The sequence below is a fragment of the Pipistrellus kuhlii genome, unplaced genomic scaffold, assembly GCF_014108245.1.
Source record: "Pipistrellus kuhlii isolate mPipKuh1 unplaced genomic scaffold, mPipKuh1.p scaffold_m20_p_51, whole genome shotgun sequence".
NCBI lineage: Eukaryota > Metazoa > Chordata > Mammalia > Chiroptera > Vespertilionidae > Pipistrellus > Pipistrellus kuhlii.
Genome location: NW_023425553.1, coordinates 2,145,695 through 2,165,813, shown reverse-complemented (window position 1 = coordinate 2,165,813; position 20,119 = coordinate 2,145,695). Strand labels below are relative to the sequence as shown.

Below are 20,119 nucleotides of genomic sequence, written 5' to 3'. Positions count from 1 at the left end.
TTTCAAGAACTGATAATTCCTTGGACAACCTTTGTCACAAAATAGAATGAATGAAAATAGTTCCCATTTCATTTTATGACACCAAAATCAAAGAGGGAAATAGAGAATGAAAAAGTTAGAGGACAATCTCATTTGTGAACAAAACTCCAAATACCTAAACAAAGTATTAATGAACTGAATCCAAGCAGTTTTCATTTGCCATTAAACTGCAAGATTAGTTCAACACAATAATAATAAAAAAAAAACCCTCTAATTTAATTTACCGTAACAGATTAAAGTGTAAAATTAGCTTGTTAAGCCCTCAGCGGATACAGACAGCACCTTTAATAAAATCCAGCATCTACTCATTTGAACATAATCCTACTGGAAAATTGGGAGTCTCTCCTAATAAACCCTGCACTGTGGAAAGAAAAAATAATAAACTTCCTTAGCCTGTTAAACGGTATCCATAAAAAAACTACAGCAAACTTACTCAAAGGTGAAACTTTTCAAGTATTCCCTTTAAAATTAGGATCAAGCTAATGAACAATACTAACATTTGTATTCACGCTGTACTGAAAATGATGCGTGTGTATTGGAGGTAGGAGGTCCTAGCAGTGCAGTTATATAAGAAAAAGTGACTAAAAATATAAGGAATGGAGGGGAATAAAGAAAACTCATTGACATACAACTTATCAAAATTAGCCATTGACTTTTTCTGGAAACAACCCAAGTGTCTATCAATTTATGATAAGTTGTACATAAGCTGGCTCAGTTGGTTGGAACATTGTCCCACACATCAAAAAGGTTGTGGGTTTGATCCTGGTCCAGGTGCATACAGGAAGCAAGGATGTTTCTCACCTCTCTCTCTCTCTCTCTCTCTCTCTCTCTCTCTCTCTCTCTCTCTCTCTCTCTCTCTCATCAATAAACATATTCTCCGGTGAGGATTTGTTAAAAAGTAGTGACCGATTACGTTTGTTATAAATGCAATATAAAACAAACCAATTATATTTGTATATATTACCAATAAACTGCTATAAAATGTAATTTTCTAAAAATGTATTCTTTAAAATAGCAACAAAGCCGAAACTGGTTTGGCTCAGTGGATAGAGCATCGGACTGAAAGGTCCTAGGTTCGATTCCGGTCAAGGGTATGTACATTGGCTATGGGCACATCCTCAGTAGGGGGTGTGCAAGAGGCAGCTGGTTGATGTTTCTCTCTCATCGACATTTCTAGCTCTCTATCCCTTCTCCCTTCCTCTCTGTGAAAAACCAATAAAATATAAAAAAAATAAAAAATATAGCAACAAAAATAAGCAAAACGTTTCTTACAATGATGTGCAAACTCTTTTATTTTTACTGTTAATCCTCACTCAAATATATGTTTCCATTGCTTTTAGATAGAGGGAAAGAGGGGGAGAGAAACATCAATGTGAGAGAGACATTGATTGGTTGCTTTCCATGCATGCTTTAATGGGGCAGGAGATCAAATTTGCAACTCAAGTACATGCCCTTGACTGGGAATTGAACCCATGACCCATTGGTGTGCAGGCCAATGCTCTAACCAATGAGCTCACTGGCTAAGGCTTAGGCAAGCCCTTTTAAATAACAAAACTTTACTTAAATGACATGAAACTAGTGGCTCAGTGATTGAGCGTTGACCAATAACCAGGAGGTCAGGGTTCGATTTCTGGTCAGGGTAAATGCCTGGGTTGCAGGCTCTATCCCAGTGTGGGGCATGCAGGAGAGAGCTGATCAACGATTTTCTCTCATCACTGATGTTTCTATCTCTCTCTTCCACTCTCTTCCTCTCTGAAATCAATAAGAATATATGTAAAAAAGAAAATAGTCTAAATAGATGGAGAAACATACCATGTTTACAGAAAACAATATTTCAAAGATGTTAAATTGATCTACAGATTGAATGCAATTCCAATAAACATCCCAAACATTTTATCTGTGTGTGTGTGTGTGTGTGTGTGTGTGTGTGCATGTAACTTGGTGTAACTTGAAAAGCTGATTCTAGAATTTATGGGACAACATTTTCATTTTATTTAATTAGATTTTATAACCAAAATCTAGAAACTACCTAAAAGCTCCTGCACATTAAGATGAATAAACTGGGACATTCACAAAATGTAATATTTATTACACAGAAAGAATGAACAAGCTACAATCGCATGCAACAATAATATAGGGGGCTAGCAAAAGAACGATGAATGAGAAAAACAAGTTACAGATGAATATACACAGCAGTTCAAGCACTTTATACATGTCAATGCATTGAATCCTTAGAACAACCTCATTAAATGATTGTGTGCCCCTCTCCCTTCCTGCCACCGTCCCCTTTGGGGGCAGGCATGTCTTCTAGAGAGGATGCTTCAAGCAAAAGATGACTCAGATATTTCTGGAGTAAATAACCTGACCTTCCAGGAAAAAAAAAAAAAAAGTGAAGCAGACATTGCCCAGGCAGGATGTGGCAAATGCTATCTAAGCTTATTGCACCTATGATCTTATATAATTCAATCACTCACGTAGTCTTGCACACAGAGAACTCCATGCTTGGCTATGGTGAGTGGTAGAGTGGAAGTAATAGAGTGAACATTTACTGAGCACCTTTATGCACCACTAGAGATCCAGTGCACAAAATTTGTGCACAGGTAGGGTCCCTAGGCCTGGCCGGCAATCAGGGCCAATCAGGTTTCCCTCCTCTTCCTTCCCTCGCTCCCTCAGCACCCTGCTACCTCTGCTGATTGCCCGCCATATTCCGCTCCACCCCCTGGTGGTCAGCACACATCATAGCGAGCAACCAAACTCCCAGTCTCTTGGTTGAACTCCTGAAGGGACAATTTGCATATCAGCCTTTTATTATATAGTATGCCCTGGTCTTGATGCTGGGGATATTGTGGGGGAAAGGACCACACACCCATCTTCTTGTTTAAAGAATTACAACATTTCTTGAGTGCTTACTATAATATAAGCTAGACTCTCTTCTAAGCATTTTATATGCTTTGGCTCTCTAATCTTCATAACAACACTACTACTAACTTTTGACAGATAAGGAAATGAAAGTACAAAGAGATTTGTCCAAGGTCACGGAGGCAGGAGCTGAAACCTAGGCAGTCTAAATCCAGAGCCTCTGAATCACTGAATCATCCAACAATATGGGGGATAGGTATTAATCCTGTTTTACAGCTGAGGAGAGGGAAGCTCAGAACCAAAGAGAGCACATACTTATTTCGTACCCTTTATGTGACAGAGACTATATTAGGTGGTTGGTGTGTATTATTTCTCCAACCTAAAAAGGAAGTCCCCAGTAATATAAGGGTCTTAATTCTGGAGAACCCAGGTATGTGGAGAGTGGTTTGCCTGCATGCCGCCTAAACTCAACAGCCCCTTAGAAAGGTCAAAACTGTCCAGGTAAGTGAGGGTGAGATGCAATTCCTAGATCTCCCAATGAGTGAGTAAAACTGCTGGTGAAAAGGAGGAAGAGAAAAACATGAGGCTGGGTCCGCGTACCATCTCTCCCCCCCTCCCCCGTCTGCTCTTCTTCCTCCATCTATATCCTCCATCTCACAGATGATATTTAACATCTTACATCTTCCTGGATCCTCTAAGCAACTACCCTTCCTCCCACCAGCCCCTGACGCTGGACTTCCTGCAGCATTAGCATAATGGAAGCTTGGTCAGCTGGTCCTTGAGTTGTCTCAGTCCCACAGTCCACAGCTGTCTTATCTCTGCCCACCTTATGGGTCCTCAGGCCATAATCCTTGAGCTGAAAGCACCTTGGTCCACAACTGTCCTCTATTATCTATGGGAAATTGTATACTCCAGCTTTTTAAAAAATAGTATTACAGGTTTCATTTGCTTTTCCCTTGCCCCTCTGTTTCCTTACATTTTCAAAGTGAACAATATAACAACACAGCAGGATTCCCCCGAGAAGACTGTCTTCTTTCTCTCTCTGACAAGAGCAGCGAAAGTGTCTATATGTGCCAAGAAGGCAATGCAGGAGACAGGACATCCAGTCTTTCCCAACCCAGTCAGGTATAGATTTACTAGAAGAGGCTTGAGAAAGAGGAGGAGCAAAACTGACCAATGATTTGGTACTGTTGTGTACCCTGCACCTGTCCCCCGAGGAACTATTCTAGGAGCCATAACCTTATCTCACCCATGCACTATCACATACGACCAATTTTCAGACATTTCACTGAGGTCAACAAAATGAGACGCTCTCGGCTAAGCACTGAACGGTTCAAAACTAGAAATGTCAAATTTCAAACAAGAAACATTCCAAGTAAGCTTGAGGTGAGACAGAAAAGCTCTTAGTCAAAAACTGCATTTCTGATGTGGATCTCTGTTTCCGGTTGAAGATTGACATTCTACGCGGGCCTGTATCAAAAATCCCTCCAATCAAGTGGTCTCCACCCAACCCTCATTCTGTCTGTCTTTATCTCTTTTTGTCGTTCTCTCACTCTTTCTCTACCTTTTCTGACATTAGCCCCTTGTTATGTTATAGCTACTTTATCAAGCTGTTCATCAATTCCAACTTCCAGGTCGGGATAGGGGTGTATAGGGGAGGCATGTCCTTTGCTCTTCTTCTATACCCACTTTACCACCACCACCTGGAAGTCCACGGAAGCAAACCCCACTTACAGCCCCTCCTCCGTTGCAGCCCACTGCTGTCGCTGCTGTGTGGAATCCAGATCTTCTGTAACCTTGTTTGGGTGAGCTCTTCCATTTCTCGAGACATCTTAGATGTCACAGGTAATGACACCACTGTCCACAAGCTACCGGACCTCACTTCCTGTCCTGCTAACTGTCTCTTCTGTTGCTGTGGCCACAGTAGCAGGTGGACAGCGTTGGGACAGGGAAGTGAGCTGAGCCCGCTGGCAGCCTGTCTCCAGCCTCCTCTCCTTTTACTTAGTCCTTGCCTGCCTTTGGTCCTGTATGTAGCGGTGGGGACTTGGGTGCAGAGAGGGAGAGGTTGAGCAGAGGTCAGTAGAGGCCTTTGAACTCCAAGAGCTGTGTACATAGGAGATAAGTTCCTTCCAGCAAAGGAGGGCGGCCAGCAAGACAGCCCAGGTCTGGCCAGTCGCTTCCCTCCAATGAAGACAGGACTAGTAGAGTATGCAAATAAAAGACCAAAGATCATGCGCTTACATCCTGTGCAAGGTGGGGAGGCAAAGGTGATGGAGGCAGGTCTCAACAGCTTTCACAGCTTTGAAATAAAATACAGGCCCAAGTAGAATGTCAAGGTTCAACCCGGAAACGGAGATCCACATCAGAAATGCAAGGTTCCCAAATACGAACACACACAGTCCCCGGTGACGAATGCAATGTTTCGATCTAGCAATCAAAGGCCCAAACTGGAAGTGGAAGGTTACTGCCTTGCTACCCCCACCCTCTCCTACAAAATGGCATTGCAACACTTGTGTTCCCCTCACTTCTACTGACTTTTTTTTATGGCAGAGCCTCTCCTAAAATATGCTGCCTAGGGCAGTCTTGGAGAGATGGGCACTTTATAATCATCTTTATGCTTTCTCCGGCCAAGGCTAAATAAATACTAGGAGTAAACATGACACCTCTGGGAAGAGGAACGAATGCAGCCATTGCTGGGGGAGAGATGGCAAGCACTGCCCACATGGCTGCCAGCAGCCATCGGGTGCCCCAGGAGAAAAGGCAATGTGATCTGATTCAAAACCTGGCAAAAGTTCCTCATGCCAACCCATAGGAATGGAGGGTCAGAGTGGAGGCTGTAGCAGGCTGAGTGTGGGCAATAGGGAGCAATGAACTCACAGTAGGACATCCCACCCAGATGTCTCCACTTTACTCTCCATCTCCCCTTGGCTGTATTGAGGCTTTTATGTGTAGAATTCATCTAAAGGCACAGCTTACCTGGAAGGTGTCCAAGTGTTGCTCTTACTTCATTATTTTGCAACCTTCCCACCCCCTGATGAGCCTCTTGTGATTGGCTATGAGGAAGCTCAACTTTCTTCCACTCAGCTGGGCTAAACAGGGGCAATATCTTGGGAATAGAAATCTCCAACCCCTGCCCTCCAATGCTCTTACTTTGCCTTTTAAGAAATTTCTCAGTGTCCTACTCTACACAAGGGTTAGCTCCCCTCCAGTTGCTGTTTATAAATAATAAGCTTTCAATGCATTTCAGAGCCTGCCCATGTCAATGGATCTATTGAAGCAGTGGATCACAGTGGTGAAGAGCAGCAGGCTCTTGGGGCCATACTACCCGAGTTGACTCCCACCTCTGGCCCTTGTCATGAGATCCAGGGCAGAAGACAACTGAATGCTTCAGTTTTTTTTTCTTTTTTCTTTCATCTGCTAAGAGTACCTACCCCTTTATGGTTGTTGAAGATTCATGTTAATACATGTAAAGCAACCTGGGAAATGCTCAGTATATATCAACTAACAGTGTGTGATTCATTTTGTGAAGTAAATGATCAGTCATGTCTTTGGCAAAGGTAATGCTGAGCAAGCAGTAATCACTCGATAAAGGAAATTTATAACGTGAAGTTGAAGGGTTAACATTGATAATAAATAAAGAGCGCCTGCCAACCAACTAGAAAGATGAATTCACTGTTACGTTTTTGGTTTTGTGAAGCTCTCTAAAAATTGTTCCATCCAACCCTCTCAGGTAAGAAACTGGCGGCCTAGAGCGGGAAGTATTTTCCCAAGGTTCTGCAGCCAATAAGTCAGGAGTAGAATACTGGGTACCGTATTTCTCCCACTCCAGGGCTTGTCATTAGTTAATGGGTCAATCTAGCTCGATTTAAGAATGTGTCCTTCCACATTAGCTTAGAATCCTTAGAGTTCATAACTAGACTTTGAAAGATATGTAACTCTCTTAATCCCAAAAAGTCTCTTATAAATATCACTCTGCTAGAGCTAATAATCTTAATAACTTTTCCATGTATTATGTTTTCTACAGCCCACAAAGCAGCAACATATTCCTTATCCTACTTGCTCCTTACAAACACTCTCACTAGCCTCACAGGGAAACTGAGGTGTGGGAGGGGAAGGGGCTAGTCCAAGGTAATTGAGCCAGTAACCTGAGTCCTCATCTGTTTATAATTTTGTCCTCGCGATCCTGCCAAAAGGCAGAAAGATAATTTTAGCAGTAGGAAATCTGATATAGGAGACTCTTGGCAAGGATGGAAATAAATGGTAAACCTAGGGTCCAATCTTGAAAACCCAGCTTCAAATGGCCTGGAATTAGCTATTAATTTATTTTTACCATTGTTATCAATTCTGGCCCCAGAAGGAGGAGAATTAAACAAGCTTCATGGAAAGGCCTCAGCCTGGATCTTGTCAATCAAATTCTTTTAAAAAAATATTTTATTGATTTTTCACAGAGAGGAATAGAGTGATAGAGAGTTAGAAACATCGATGAGAGAGAATCATCAATCAGCTGCCTTCTGCACACCCCCTACTGGGGATGTGCCCACAACCAAGGTACATGCCCTTGACCGGAATCAAACCCGGGACCTTCCAGTCTGCAGGCTAAAGCTCTATCCACTGAGCCAAATCAGTTTTGGCTTGTCAATCAAGTTCTAACCCACCTCTCCAGTCATGCATCTCTTTAGGCATCCCCATGCTTGAACTGCACTGGCTTACTCACTGGGCCCCAAAACATACCATGTGCTTCCCCCTCCCCCCCTTTGCCTCAGTCTTTCTTTGCTTCCCTTCCATACTCAACAAAATACAACTCACTCTTCAAGGCCTTGTTCAATACAACTCACTCTTCAGTGTTTGCCTCCGTGGGAAGCCTTCCCTGTACCCTCGGGGCAGATTTTGTCTTTGGTTGTCTTATTAACTCTGCTTCCAGCTGAGCAAATATCCACCTGTGTTTTTACTGCTCTGCTTCCTTACTAGATTGTGAGATTCTTGAGAATGGGATCTCAGCTGCCTGTAATCTGTGTTTCCAGTGTCCAGCTAAGGCCTTGGCACAGAGGAGACAATTACTCAATGGGTGGTTGTACAATCGACATCTCTTTGCCCTAGATGAGATGAATATGTGACAAATAATCCACATTCAAATAAGGTAAATGTTATAACAGAGAGTATGTAGGGTCCTGGGGGGAGGAACTAACTTGGTCTGAAGATAGGAAGTGTCATCTAGAAATTTTCTCCACCTCGAATGGGGCTGAACAGAATACATAAAAGAAAGAAGTCCTCTGTGAACAGGGTGGATTAACTGGTTAAAGAAGTGTTCACTCAATATCAGAGACTCACTCAAGACCAAAAGCTGAGCCACCAATTCTAAAATGGGGTTAATTCTGGGGAAGAGATGCTACAGTGTGACTTCCTAAGGCCCACCAATCCCGATCATCCTCCCAAAGTAGGAGTTATGCTAGAGAATTCCATTAAAAGCATTATCAGAACAGGACGGATGGGTAACAAAACCACCAATGGGGTCCCCCTATTAGTAATTCTTGAAGCGTGTGGGTGGGAATGCGTTTGTGGGAGGTTATGGGGCAGAGGGGGGATTGGCCACATGCTTCCAGGTCAGGTGCCTATATATAAGTATCAGGTCTTCTGCTGCTGCGGCAGCTTAGGATCTTCTTCTTTCTTAGCTACTGCCTTGCTTCCCCGCCCCCCACCCCCCACTATTTTCAGCCCCGTGTGTTGGATCCAAGGCTCACTGCATCCTAGTTCTAGGAGTAGCTTTTCACAGACCACAGCCACGGAAGGAGAAGAGCAGAGAGAGCGTCGTGAGTTGTACTGCCTGCCAAGACTGCAGAAAAAGCAGGATCCCTAATGTCACAGAGAGTACAGAAGTCCTGAAATATCTCTCAAGAGCTCTGCTTTCTGTCCTTCCAGTCCTCTTCGCCTGAACAGTCCTCTAAAGGAACTTCACTTTCCATTCTAGTTGAGGAGGCTATTAAGTCCAGAGAAGTTCAAAGGCTTGTTCCAAGGGCCAGAGCAAACCAGCCCTGCCTCATACACTGGGGGAAGGAAGAAAAGACATAATCTCTATCTCCCACTTCATTCAAAACTGAAGTAGACCAAGTCAGAGAGGCTTTTGGGGGCCACTGTCCCACAAAGACAGATCAGAAGGATGACAGATTGATAGATAGATAGATAGATGGACCGAGATTCATCTTTCCCCCAACTCTCCCACACCCTTTAATGCCCATTTCAAGTGGCCACTTATGCAAATTATAAAAACAACAACTTTCCAGACAGCCTAAAGAACGGATTTGGATTTGTGTAACTCTTTTTTTTTCTCTGTTTCACCTACCTGATCTCTTAGAGGTTTTGTCTTCCATTGGGAATTATCCGACACACAGTCCTCTTCTATTTAGACCCCCCAAACAGGTCCAGTGGGTGGCGTCCAAGAGGGAGCCTGGAGCCTTCCGTTGGTTCTCTGGGAAGGCTGGGGAAGTACCCTCGGTAAGAGGGGTGTGTGTGTGCTCTGTTGAAATATCAGCTGTTGTAGTTGCCAAAGAAGTTCCTGAGCCACCCAGAGCCTTTTCTCTTTAAGCTAACCATGTGTTCACCTTGCCCCAAAGGTCAGAACTAATATTAACAAGCCACCGCAGAATGGGAAAATGAAAACCAGCAACGGAGACAGGCAAGATCTGTATGCATTTCCTTGGGGCTAAATTTCAGATTGTTTTTCAGAGTAAGTAGGCATGATCCCTTGCTGGCGAGTAATTTGGCAATCTAAAGCAAGAGCAATAAAAAGGTTCATTTCCTTTGTCCTCATTATCCCACTCCTGGGATTCAACCCTGAACCAATAGCCACCAAAGCATGAAAAAGTTTAAAGCAGCATACATTTAATTTTAATTGCAGAGCTGTTTTCTGATGGCAGCAAGTGGAAGGTACTTTTAAGTCCCCCAGTAGGAAAAGCAGCTCTTTGAGTCTGCAGACATTGAGATTGGTTAATCTAAGGCTATCAAATTCAGGTGTTATTGTGTGTGTGTGTGTGTGTGTGTGTGTGTGTGTGTGTGTATAATTATGCTGCAATTCTGAGTGAGGAACCTACATTACACTTTTCCCTGTACATTGTATATGTCTATTATTTCTATTTCTGTGTTCTCAAAAACAAGTCACGCCCTAGCCAGTTTGGCTCAGTGGGTAGAGCATCAGCCTGCAGACCGAAGGGTCTCAGGTTCTATTCCAGTCAAGGGCATGTACCTTGGTACAGGCTCCTCCCCGGCCTAGACCCTGGTCAAGGCAAGTGCAGGAGGCAACCAATCAATGTGTTTCTCTCACATTGATATTTCTGTATTCCCCTCTTTCTAAAAGTCAATGGAAAAAATATCCTCAGGTGAGGATTAAAATAAATAATAATAAAATGAATTAACTCAAGTCACTAACCTGTTGGTGCTATTGCCATTGTCCTTTGTTATTCATTCAACAAATATCTACTAACTCCTCTAGTATATGTTATCCCCCATGTTAGGGGATGGGACTAACAAGATGAATCAGACATGTTCATTGTTCTCAAGTTGCTGGCAGTCTAGAGACAGAAAGAGAAATAAATGGTAGCTGAGCAATGTGGTAAGCGCTGTGACAGAATGGACCATAAGGTGCCCTGAGGGCCTAGAGGAAAAGATCTAATTGGGGAGGTGGGTGGTTAGGAAAAAGTTACTTAAAAAATATTCCTTGAGCTGATTAAGATAGGGTTTGAATCCTTACTCTCACTTCTCTGAGAATGGAGTGAATCCACTCAATCTCTCCTACTTAGTCTTAATAGCCCTTAAAGTAGGGGTGTCGAACTCAATCAGAGAAGGGGCCAAAATCTAAAATCCAGCCTAAATCGCGGGCCGAATGGTTTAATGAAGTTATTAACTGTCATTGTGATGGAAACGCAGCGGTGTGCAGTGATGACAGCGTGGTGTGGGCCACATTGCAAGGCCTGGCGGGACGGATTTGGCCCGCGGGCCTTGTGTTTGACACATGTGCCTTAAAGGATTGTCCTGAGAATGAAGTGATATAATGCATATGTAAGAGCCATAGGAGCTTGGTAGCTCACTTAAATTCTCTGGGCCTCAATTTTACTCATCTGAGAAATGGACCCAAGAGAGTGTACGTGTTCAGCCACGTCCTTAGGATGTTATAAGGCTCAAGACAATGACTAGCTACAAGGCAGGATTGAGACAGCCTCCTTCCTCTCCACCCAATAAAGCCAGAGCTCTCTCCTAAGTCCTATTGCCTCTGAATGCTCCCTCCAGCAGCGGCCAAGTTCCCTCCCTGCATCCTTCCTCCCTCGCAGCACAGTTACGTCAGCTGCTCCTCCCATGGCGCTTGCGCTACAGCTGTATGCTTTCCGGCAGGGCGAGCTCTCACGTTGGGGGCGGGGCTTCGGGGGCTGTACGGATCCGCTGCATTCCTAAGCCATTGGAAGCATCCAAAGGGCTTTTGGGCAGAGCAGACACGCAGTCACACTAGAATGCGTGGGCTAAAGTGCTGCGGGGCAATGGGGGGGAAAGAGGGGAATGTGTAAAACTTTTAACAATAAAGACAAAAAAGTAATAAAGTGCTGCGAGAGAAGCAGAAGCCCTTTTCCCGCCATTCATTCCTCCTAGATGTCCGCCCCGCCCCCTGCAGCGGGAACTTCCTCTCCTGTAGCCAATAGGAACGGAGGGGCTTGAAGCCCCGCCCACGCGCGTCCCACCGTTGCGTGGTACGTCAGAGGACGCCTGCGCGAGTGAGCTGGGAAGCGGGAGGCCGGAAGGCCGGGCCTGGGGGTTTCACTTGGGGAGCCCGCCGCTCTCCGGTCCCCGGTAGGGCACGGGCGGGGAGGCCTAGCGGTTTGGCGCCACAATGCTGCGCGTGGTGAGCTGGAACATTAATGGGATCCGGAGCCCTCTGCAAGCGGAGGAGCCCAACTCCACCACCATGGCCATGGCGCGCATTTTGGACAAGCTGGATGCTGACATCCTCTGTCTTCAGGAGACTAAAGTTACCAGTGAGCGTTCAAGAATCCAAGACCCCTACCATACTTGCCCCTTTCTGCTAACTTGCCCGCCGCTCCATCTCATTTCACTCCTCCATTTCTGTCTTTAGAATCCTCCCCTTCTTAGACCCTCCCTCTCAGAACCCTGGTCCCCTCCACTTGAAACCCCTATTTCTCAATTCAGCTAGATCTCCTAATTCTCAGTTCATCTCTCCTGTCCCCAGCAGACCTTTAATTCCCTTCCCCTTGCAACCTCCATCCTCGCTCAGATCCTCTTAATTCCCATTCATTCTCCCACCCCGGCTCAGGCCCCATAATTTTCTCCCCACCCGCACACTGTCCATCTCCCACTTCCAAGTCAGACTCCCCAATTCCTCCTCCCAGCTCAGATCCTTTCATTCCAACCCCATTTTTGCCCCCAGATCTGACTCCCTAATGTCCTCCTTATACCTTCTGATTGGATCCCTGGTTCCCCTTATCTCTCCTCCCCAGCTGAGAGCCTCTCATCATTTCTCCTTCATGTCCCATCCCAAACTTAATCCTCTTAATTCCCTCTCCTCCCCATCCACCTCCCACCCCCAGCTCCCTCCTGATTCCTTCTCTGCCCCACACACTCCCTACTTTTCCTTCCATCTCCAGTCCAGATCCCCAGCTCCCTCTCCCAGATCTCCATCTCCCCCCACCCCCCGCCACCACCACCCCCCATCAGCTCCATCCTGTCACTTAGTCACCTCCCTCCTCCTACTGAATTCTCCACCTCCCATTTTATAGTTCCTTCCTCCCAATTCTGATATCAATTCCCTCTCTAGTCCTCAACTTTCTAGCTCCTTCTCTAATCATAGATACTTCCTTTTATTTTCCAACTCGGACTCTGATGTGTACAAGGAATTAGTCTTACAACTGGAATTCCAGGCCTTTATGTGACCTGGGTCTTATCAGAGTTTCATCTCTGACATAATCTTGCATCTTTTTTTAGGGGATGTGCTGACGGAGCCCCTGGCCATCATTGAGGGCTATAACTCCTATTTCAGCTTCAGCCGCATCCGGAGTGGCTATTCCGGTAAATGGGGGTTTCTGGGGACTTAAACTGGTGATGAAAACAGGTTTTCCCATATTTGATGAGAAGGTAATGAGAAATGTAGGCTTTTAGTCCATAGAGCTAAAGCCGCATAAAATTATGTGTCAAATTATCCTATTGGTCTTCAGAAGCACAATAGTGTGGTGGTTACTTGTATGCGCTCTGGAGTCAGACTGCCTGGGTTTAAATCCTAGCTCATTTCCTAGCTCTGTACCCTTTGGTAAGTTGCTTAATCTCTTTATGCCTCAGCTAGAAAATGGGGATAATCTTACCTTCTAGGGCCGTGGTCGGCAAACTGTGGCTCGTGAGCCACATGCGGCTCTTGGCCCCTTGAGTGTGGCTCTTCCATAAAATACCACTTGCGGGTCCACACGTACAGTGCGCTTGAAACTTTGTGGCCCATGCGCAGAAGTCGGTTTTCGGCTCTCAAAAGAAATTTCAATCGTACTGTTGATATTTGGCTCTGTTGACTAATGAGTTTGCCGACCACAGTCCTAGGGCTGTGGTCGGCAAACTGCGGCTCTCGAGCCACATGCGGCTCTTTGGCCCCTTGAATGTGGCTCTTCCACAAAATACCACAGCCTGGGCGAGTCTATTTTGAAGAAGTGGCGTTAGAAGAAGTTGAAGTTTAAAAAATGTGACTCTCAAAAGACTCTCAAATCGTCGTCCTGATGATTTTTGGCCCTGTTGACGAATGAGTTTGCCGACCACTGTGGACAATTATAAGGATTACACAAATGAGTTTATGTGATAATGATATTACCTAACACTAGTGGAACACTTACCATGCATTCATATACAACAATATTAGCTGCTGTCCATGAAGAAATGGAGACTTCAGGGTTTGAGGAGCGTTCCCCCGGGCTCTCGGGAGCCATCAAGGCCTCTGAGTTGATAGAAGCGTTGATACAATGCTTGATGGAGATGATTCAGGTGACTTGTGTGGGGGCAACGGGTTGTTGGCTGCCTGGCCTGCTCACAATACCCTGTCTGTCTCTAGGTGTAGCCACCTTCTGTAAGGACAGCGCCACCCCACTGGCTGCTGAAGAAGGCCTGAGCGGTCTGCTTGCCCCTCAGAATGGGGGCGTGGGTTGCTATGGAAACATGGATGAATTCAGCCAAGAGGAGCTTCGGGCTCTGGATAACGAGGGCCGGGCCCTCCTCACTCAGCACAAGATCCGGTAATGGCTCACCTCCGCCTGTCACAGCACTGCTGGCTGTAGTGTGCATGCGGTGATTGTGAGGCTTGCCTTGCTAAGCAGGCATTCGCCATAGGAAACTTCCCAAAATTGCCTTTCCTGGCCTCTAGTCCTGGCTGGGTTGCTCACTGTGTGACACTGGGTAAATCGTGGGCTGAACTCATTGTCCCAAGGTGCTCTCATTCTGTGTCCTGTCTTTTTGACTGGCGGCACCATCTCCTGCTTGACCTGGCTGTCGTCCTAGATGCCCCTCTCCTTGCCAAATCTGTAGTCAGTCCCCAAGTCCTATGTGTGTCCGCTCATTCATGTCTTTCTGTTTCCTTTCTTTGCACCCATCCCACTGATAACCATTAAGTGGAAGCCACAAAGTGTGGGGAGGAGTGGCTTGAAAATGACTCATTTTCTTTGGGGGGGGCGGGTTTCTGTTCTCCCCAGCACGGGGGACGGGAAGGAGAAGATCTTGACCATAATCAACGTGTACTGCCCCCACGCTGACCCTGGGAGGCCTGAGCGGCTGACCTTTAAGATGCGCTTCTATCGCTTGCTGCAGATTCGAGCAGAAGCCCTCCTGGCAGCTGGCAGGTACTGAGTTTCTCTTGTGTGCCCAGCCTACCTGAATAGGCCCTGCTCTGTAAGAGTTATGAGGACCCGTTCTTTTGAGACCTAATTTCAATGCCCAGAAAGAAACTCTCTACAGGCTGATTCATATGCCTTTCAGCATAACGATTATTGCTTGTCTCATTTTTTTATTCTTATAAGTATATTTCCAGTAAGACATGATCTCACTCATCTGGGGGAAATGGTGAACAACATAGACTGACGAACAAGAACAGACCCAGAGATAAGGAGCCATGGGTCAGACTGTTGGACCTCAAAGGGAGGGTGGGGATAAAAGGGAGAGATCAACCAAAGGACTTATGTGCACACATATGAGCCTAACCAGTGATCAAGGACAATAGGGGGGTGAGGGCATGAATAGAGAGGTGGGGGATTGGAATGGGGGGGGTTGAGGACAAATATGTGATACCTTAATCAATAAAGAATTTTTTAAAAAAAGTTATGAGGACCAAGGAAAGGAACACAAATACAGGGTTTGTACTCAAATACCTCTGAGCACCTATTTGGGCTCCTCCTTTTACTCACTATGAGCCCCAAGGCTAGTCCTGCTTCTCTTTTCCCTTTTGTCAAATGAATGTATGGCTCCCTATCTCGCGGAATAGCTTTACGAATGAAATGAGCCCTGACCGGTTTGGCTCAGTGGACAGAGTGTCGGCCTGTGGACTCAAGGGTTCCAGGTTCGGTTCCAGTCAAGGGCATGTATCTTGGTTGTGGGCACATCCCCAGTGGGAGGTGTGCAGGAGGCAGCCGATCGATGTTTTTAACTACCCCTCTCTCTTTCTCTCTGTAAAAAATCAATAAAGTATATATTTTTAAAAAGAATGAAATAAGATGAGGAATTCCTGGGAGCAAATAGTGTTATCCCAGAGAGGGACAGGAAAGTGAGGGTGTGTTAGAGTAATCAAGAGCTGCTTCCTGGAAGAAGTGGTACCCCAGTTCCACTTTGAAGGACTAGAAAAATACCCCAAGGTGATCAGCCAGACAGTCATGTCAGATGGAACAGTGTCACCTTTGGAGATCAGAATTGAGTTGGTCAAGAGTAAAAAGGGCAGCAAGGTTACAATGAGATTGGAGGAGGAGGCTGTTCTGAGTTGCTTCTGGTTCTGACCTTGGCCTCAGTTTGGGAGGTGGCCTGCCTGAGCTCTTGAGCTCAGGAGAACATAGATGGGCCAGGATTACTGCTCCCCTCTTCTTGACTTCCAGTTGACAATCCCACTGTTGTGTTTTTCAGCCATGTGATCATTCTGGGTGACCTGAACACAGCGCACCGCCCCATTGACCACTGTGAGGGAGTCAACCTGGTAAGGCTCCATCTAGGCCTCTGAACTCACTCCTAACTGTGTTTCTGTTCAGCTGCTGTTTTTTGTGTTTTGTGTTTTTTTTTGGCTCAGGAGCAGCTTCCTTCCTGGAAAAGCAGAACTTAGTTTGAAATACTATTCTCAAACCACTGAGGATTGTTTATTCATTCAATAGACATTATTGACCCTACCCTTGACCTAGCCCAGTGGTCGGCAAACTGCAGCTCGCGAGCCGTGGCTTGCCGCCCTGTTGACTTAATGAGTTTGCCGAACACTGACCTAGACTCCCAATTCCAATAATTACAGGCTGTTGTTGTTCCTTTTATTAAGTCCCTAACCCAGTGGTCGGCAAACTCATTAGTCTACAGAGCAGCAAAACGCGGCGAGCGAGCCGCAGTTTGCTGACCACTGACCTAGCCTGACTCGCATGATGGGGACTCAGGTTACCACCCAGTTCTGGCTCTTGGCCCCTCAGAGCTCTCTGCGTGGTGGTGGGCTCTGGACACATGACCAGCCACTTATAGAATGGTGTCTTCAGGCCTGAGACAGAGGTGGCAGTCCAGGGAGCCAGGGAGCCCAGAAATGGGATTCCTGGATCAGCCTAGGCATCGGGGAGGCATCTGGAAATGTCTTAAATCTTCAAAGATGAGTAGAGGAGAGGTTTGGGGCGAGGGCACCAAAGCATTCTAGCATGAGAAAAGGCTGCAGGTTGAGAATTTGCAAGTCCCATTCTTATTAGGGGTGACATAGGAAGGGAGGTTAGTGGCAGGAGATGGGGCCCCTTTGGAGTCAGAATTCAAGGGCCAATCATTTTTTTTTCTTTTTTTTAGTTTTTTAAAAAATATATATATCTTCATTGCTTTCAGAAAGAGAGAGAGAGACATCAGTGATGAGAGAGAATCATTTATTGGCTGCCTCCTGCATGTCTTCTAATGGGGATCAAAGCCACAACACAGGCATATGTTCTTGACTGGAATCGAACCTGTGACCCTTCGGTCCGCAGGCTGACGCTGTATCCACTGAGCCAAACCAGCTAGGGCTATCATTTTTCTAATACACTCTGTCTTCTGCTCATGAACCTTTTTTATTTTTAAATTCAGAACTGTCCTAGATCTAAGTGCACCTCCTACATTCTTTCTTCCAGCAAACGAGAATTAATAGTACCAGGTCACGTGACACTGTCCAAAGAAGCAGAATATGTCCTCTTCCCACAATACCAACTCTTCTAATCTTTAAAAATGGCATTGTCATCCCCTCGGTTGCTCTTCCCAGAAGCCTGGCAATTGTGATACTACTCTCCTCCTTCCCTCCTCTACCTTTCCCACATTCAGTCGGCCAGCGAGTACTGTAGAGTCAGCTCCACATCATCTGTTTTTTAAAAAGATATTTTTATTGATTTCAGAAAGGAAGGGAGAGTGAGAGAGATAGGGACATCAATAATGAGAAAGAATCATTGACCGGCTGCCTCTTGCGTGCTCCCCAGTGGGGTCTGAGCCCGCAACCTGGCATGTGCCCCGACTGGGAATCAAACCATGACCTGGTTCATAGGTCAAAGCTCAACCACTGAGCCACACCTTTTGGGCTCCACATTATCACTTAATTTCAGTTTTCTCTGTCTCCTCTGGTACACCTCTAGTCTAAATGACCAACTTCTCCTGCTGGCATGAACTATAGTAGCCATCTTCTGCTGGTATTCTGGCCCTCAGTTTGGCTTCCCTTCAGATGTTTGGGTATATTGTCCCCTCCTTCCAGAGGCCCATCAGAGAAGCTGATCTCTTCATTTGTAACGCCCTCTGCCTAGGTTCCTCCTGTCCAGTGTTCTTTGAACGTTTGTTGATTGAATGAGTGGGTGGGTGAGTTGGATGGATGGCTGAACTGGGGAGCAGAGTCAAAGGAAGTAATCAGAGATGGATTTCTGGAGCCCCTGAGCTCGGGTGAGGGATGGTCGGTGAGGGCTTTTATACAAGAGAAGCCAAATAGTGCCAGAGGGTTTGAATGAAAAGGCAGCAGTCTTAACTCCCAGCCCTAGCCCTACTTTTTAGAGGCAGCCACCTTTAGCTTCCTATTTTCCATTCTTTTGGTGAGCAATTCTAAGAATTGCTTCGATGGAGCGAATAACAAGTCAGGAAGGGTAGAAATGGAATCCCAGCCATTGCTGGCTTACGTTTTCTTTGTAAAATGAAGCCAAGTCCTTACCGGCATCTAGTTCTGCCTCTCTTTGTCCCCCTTCCCTTTCCCCAGGAATGCTTTGAAGAGGACCCAGGACGCAAGTGGTTGGACGGCCTGCTCAGTAAGCTGGATTGCCAGGGTGGGGCTTTTATTGATACCTACCGCTGCTTCCATCCAAAGCAGGAGAGGGCCTTTACCTGCTGGTCAACAATCACTGGCGCCCGGCGTGCAAACTATGGCACCCGGATTGACTATGTGCTGGGAGACAGGACTCTGGTTATAGACACCTTCCGGGACTCCTTCCTGCTGCCTGAGGTGATGGGCTCAGACCACTGTCCTGTGGGTGCAATCCTGAGCGTGTCTTCTGTGCCAGCAAATCAATGCCCTCCTCTTTGCACCCGCTTCCTCCCTGAGTTTTCAGGCACCCAGCTCAAGATCCTTAATTTCCTAGTCCAGCCCAAACAAGAGCCTGTGTCCAAGCAGTCAGTGCTGCAGGTCAGCAGTCAAACCCAGGGACAGATGCGCCAAAACAAAGCCCAGGTGCGCTCGATCAGGCCTCGGCCAAGTCGGGCTGGCTCCAGCAGAGGCCAGAAAAAACTGATCAACTACTTCCAGCCATCCTCCAGCCGTCTCAAGGCTTCTCCCAATGTGGAGCTTCCTAACCTGTGTGCCCTTGTGACCCCAAAGATCCCAGAAGACGAGGTGATGGGAAAAGGGGTAGAGGGGCAGGCCAAGGATGCAGAGGCCAAGGATAAGAAGGAGGTATGGACGTCATTCTGGAAGTCTGTGCTGGGAGGTCCCTTACCTCTGCCGCTCTGTGGGGGCCATGGGGAGCCATGTGTGATGCGAACTGTGAAGAAGGCAGGACCCAACCAGGGTCGCCAATTCTACATGTGTTCCAGGCCCCGGGGGCCTTCCACTGACCCTTCTTCTCGCTGCAACTTCTTCCTCTGGAGCAGGCCCAGCTGAGCCCACCCAGCCAAGGAGTATCTGGCCTGGTCAGCCCTGTATATGAACTGAGGCCAGCACCTTCCTAAGCTGTCACCTCCTCCCCCAAGGCCTCCTTCCTCACCCCCCTCCTCCTCTACCTTTCTCAGGGATCCTTCTGTTTCTTCTTTCTCTTATTCCTCTAAGGCCTCTCTCCTCTCTCTTCCTGACTTGCTCCTCACTGGTGAGCTACTTTTGCCTTAAATCTGCACCCCAGTCCTCCACCCCAATTTCCACCTTCCTGTAAGAAATACACAGGAACCAGTGGCTCCAGGAACTTTGAAGACCCCTTCTTCCCTTGCTAGGAAATGTATCAGCCTCAATAAAGTCTGTGTCTTTGTTTTAGTGCCCCATGTCATTTGAAGGTTTTGGATATGCTCCATGAGATGTTATCTCAATACTGGGTTTGCCAACTGCCTGTCGCCTGGTGGTATAACTCAGAAAGGGGAGGGAGGAGGAGGGGTGCTCACCGTAAAGGGCTCTGCTGAGTTGTAGGGGTTCCTGTACTGCCGAGGTTGGCTCGACAGAGGAGGTAGGTGTGGTATGACAGAAAGCTCAGCCACAAACCAACACGTCCCAACTGGTGTGTCTGACAGCTGCCATAAATGGGTTATGAGGTGGAAAGTAATGGGTCTTGGCACTAGAGTTGCCAGCCAGGGTCAAGAATGGCACAGGTGTCAGGAAAGGTTGCCTCCTAGGCAAGTATCACTAATTTACCCAAGTACACCATGCAAATGTTTTATGTTTTCTGTGACATGGGAAGGTTGGGAGCATTGCCTTGAATAAGTTGCTTTCTATAGTCAAGCCTCTTTCTCACCTGGTAAAATGGGGTGTGGGAAGGAAAGGATAATTATTGAGGAGGACATCCAT

The 20,119-nt window shown here is 46.4% G+C and overlaps 2 protein-coding genes across 6 annotated transcripts in view; one reads left to right on the top strand and one right to left on the bottom strand.

Moving 5' to 3' along the window:
• The window catches only part of PFKFB1 (6-phosphofructo-2-kinase/fructose-2,6-biphosphatase 1), a 46,788-nt gene extending 36,940 nt beyond the window's left edge, over positions 1 to 9,848 (bottom strand). Inside the window, exon 1 of one of the 3 annotated variants that reach the window (XM_036415764.2) lies at positions 9,236 to 9,848. In XM_036415764.2, coding sequence (XP_036271657.1) covers positions 9,236 to 9,263 — 28 coding nt within the window. In that variant the 5' untranslated portion in view covers positions 9,264 to 9,848. Of the gene's footprint in view, positions 1 to 4,632; positions 5,044 to 9,235 lie in introns of those variants that run through there. The other 2 variants (XM_036415762.2, XM_036415761.2) reach the window with 2 other exon arrangements.
• A 1,798-nt stretch (positions 9,849 to 11,646) lies between these two features.
• On the top strand, positions 11,647 to 19,598 carry APEX2 (apurinic/apyrimidinic endodeoxyribonuclease 2). 3 transcript variants are annotated; one of them, XM_036415799.2, is made up of 6 exons: positions 11,647 to 11,912; positions 12,877 to 12,960; positions 13,979 to 14,159; positions 14,613 to 14,759; positions 16,027 to 16,096; positions 18,335 to 19,598. In XM_036415799.2, the coding sequence occupies exons 1-6, from the start codon at positions 11,768 to 11,770 to the stop codon at positions 19,229 to 19,231; spliced, it is 1,524 nt and encodes a 507-aa protein (XP_036271692.1). In that variant the 5' UTR covers positions 11,647 to 11,767; the 3' UTR covers positions 19,232 to 19,598. The 3 variants fall into 3 exon arrangements, with proteins under 3 accessions (XP_036271692.1, XP_036271695.1, XP_036271694.1); XM_036415802.2 differs by lacking the exons at positions 12,877 to 12,960; positions 13,979 to 14,159 and having other exon boundaries at positions 11,794 to 11,912; XM_036415801.1 differs by lacking the exons at positions 11,647 to 11,912; positions 13,979 to 14,159.
• Positions 19,599 to 20,119: the final 521 nt, after the last annotated feature.

Coding starts and splice junctions, on each gene's coding strand:
- APEX2 (XM_036415799.2), top strand. CDS start 11,768: ATGCTGCGCGTGGTGAGCTGGAACATTAATGGGATCCGGAGCCCTCTG. Junction 11,913..12,876: donor TCAGGAGACTAAAGTTACCA/GTGAGCGTTCAA, acceptor ATCTTTTTTTAG/GGGATGTGCTGACGGAGCCC. Junction 14,760..16,026: donor GCCCTCCTGGCAGCTGGCAG/GTACTGAGTTTC, acceptor TGTGTTTTTCAG/CCATGTGATCATTCTGGGTG.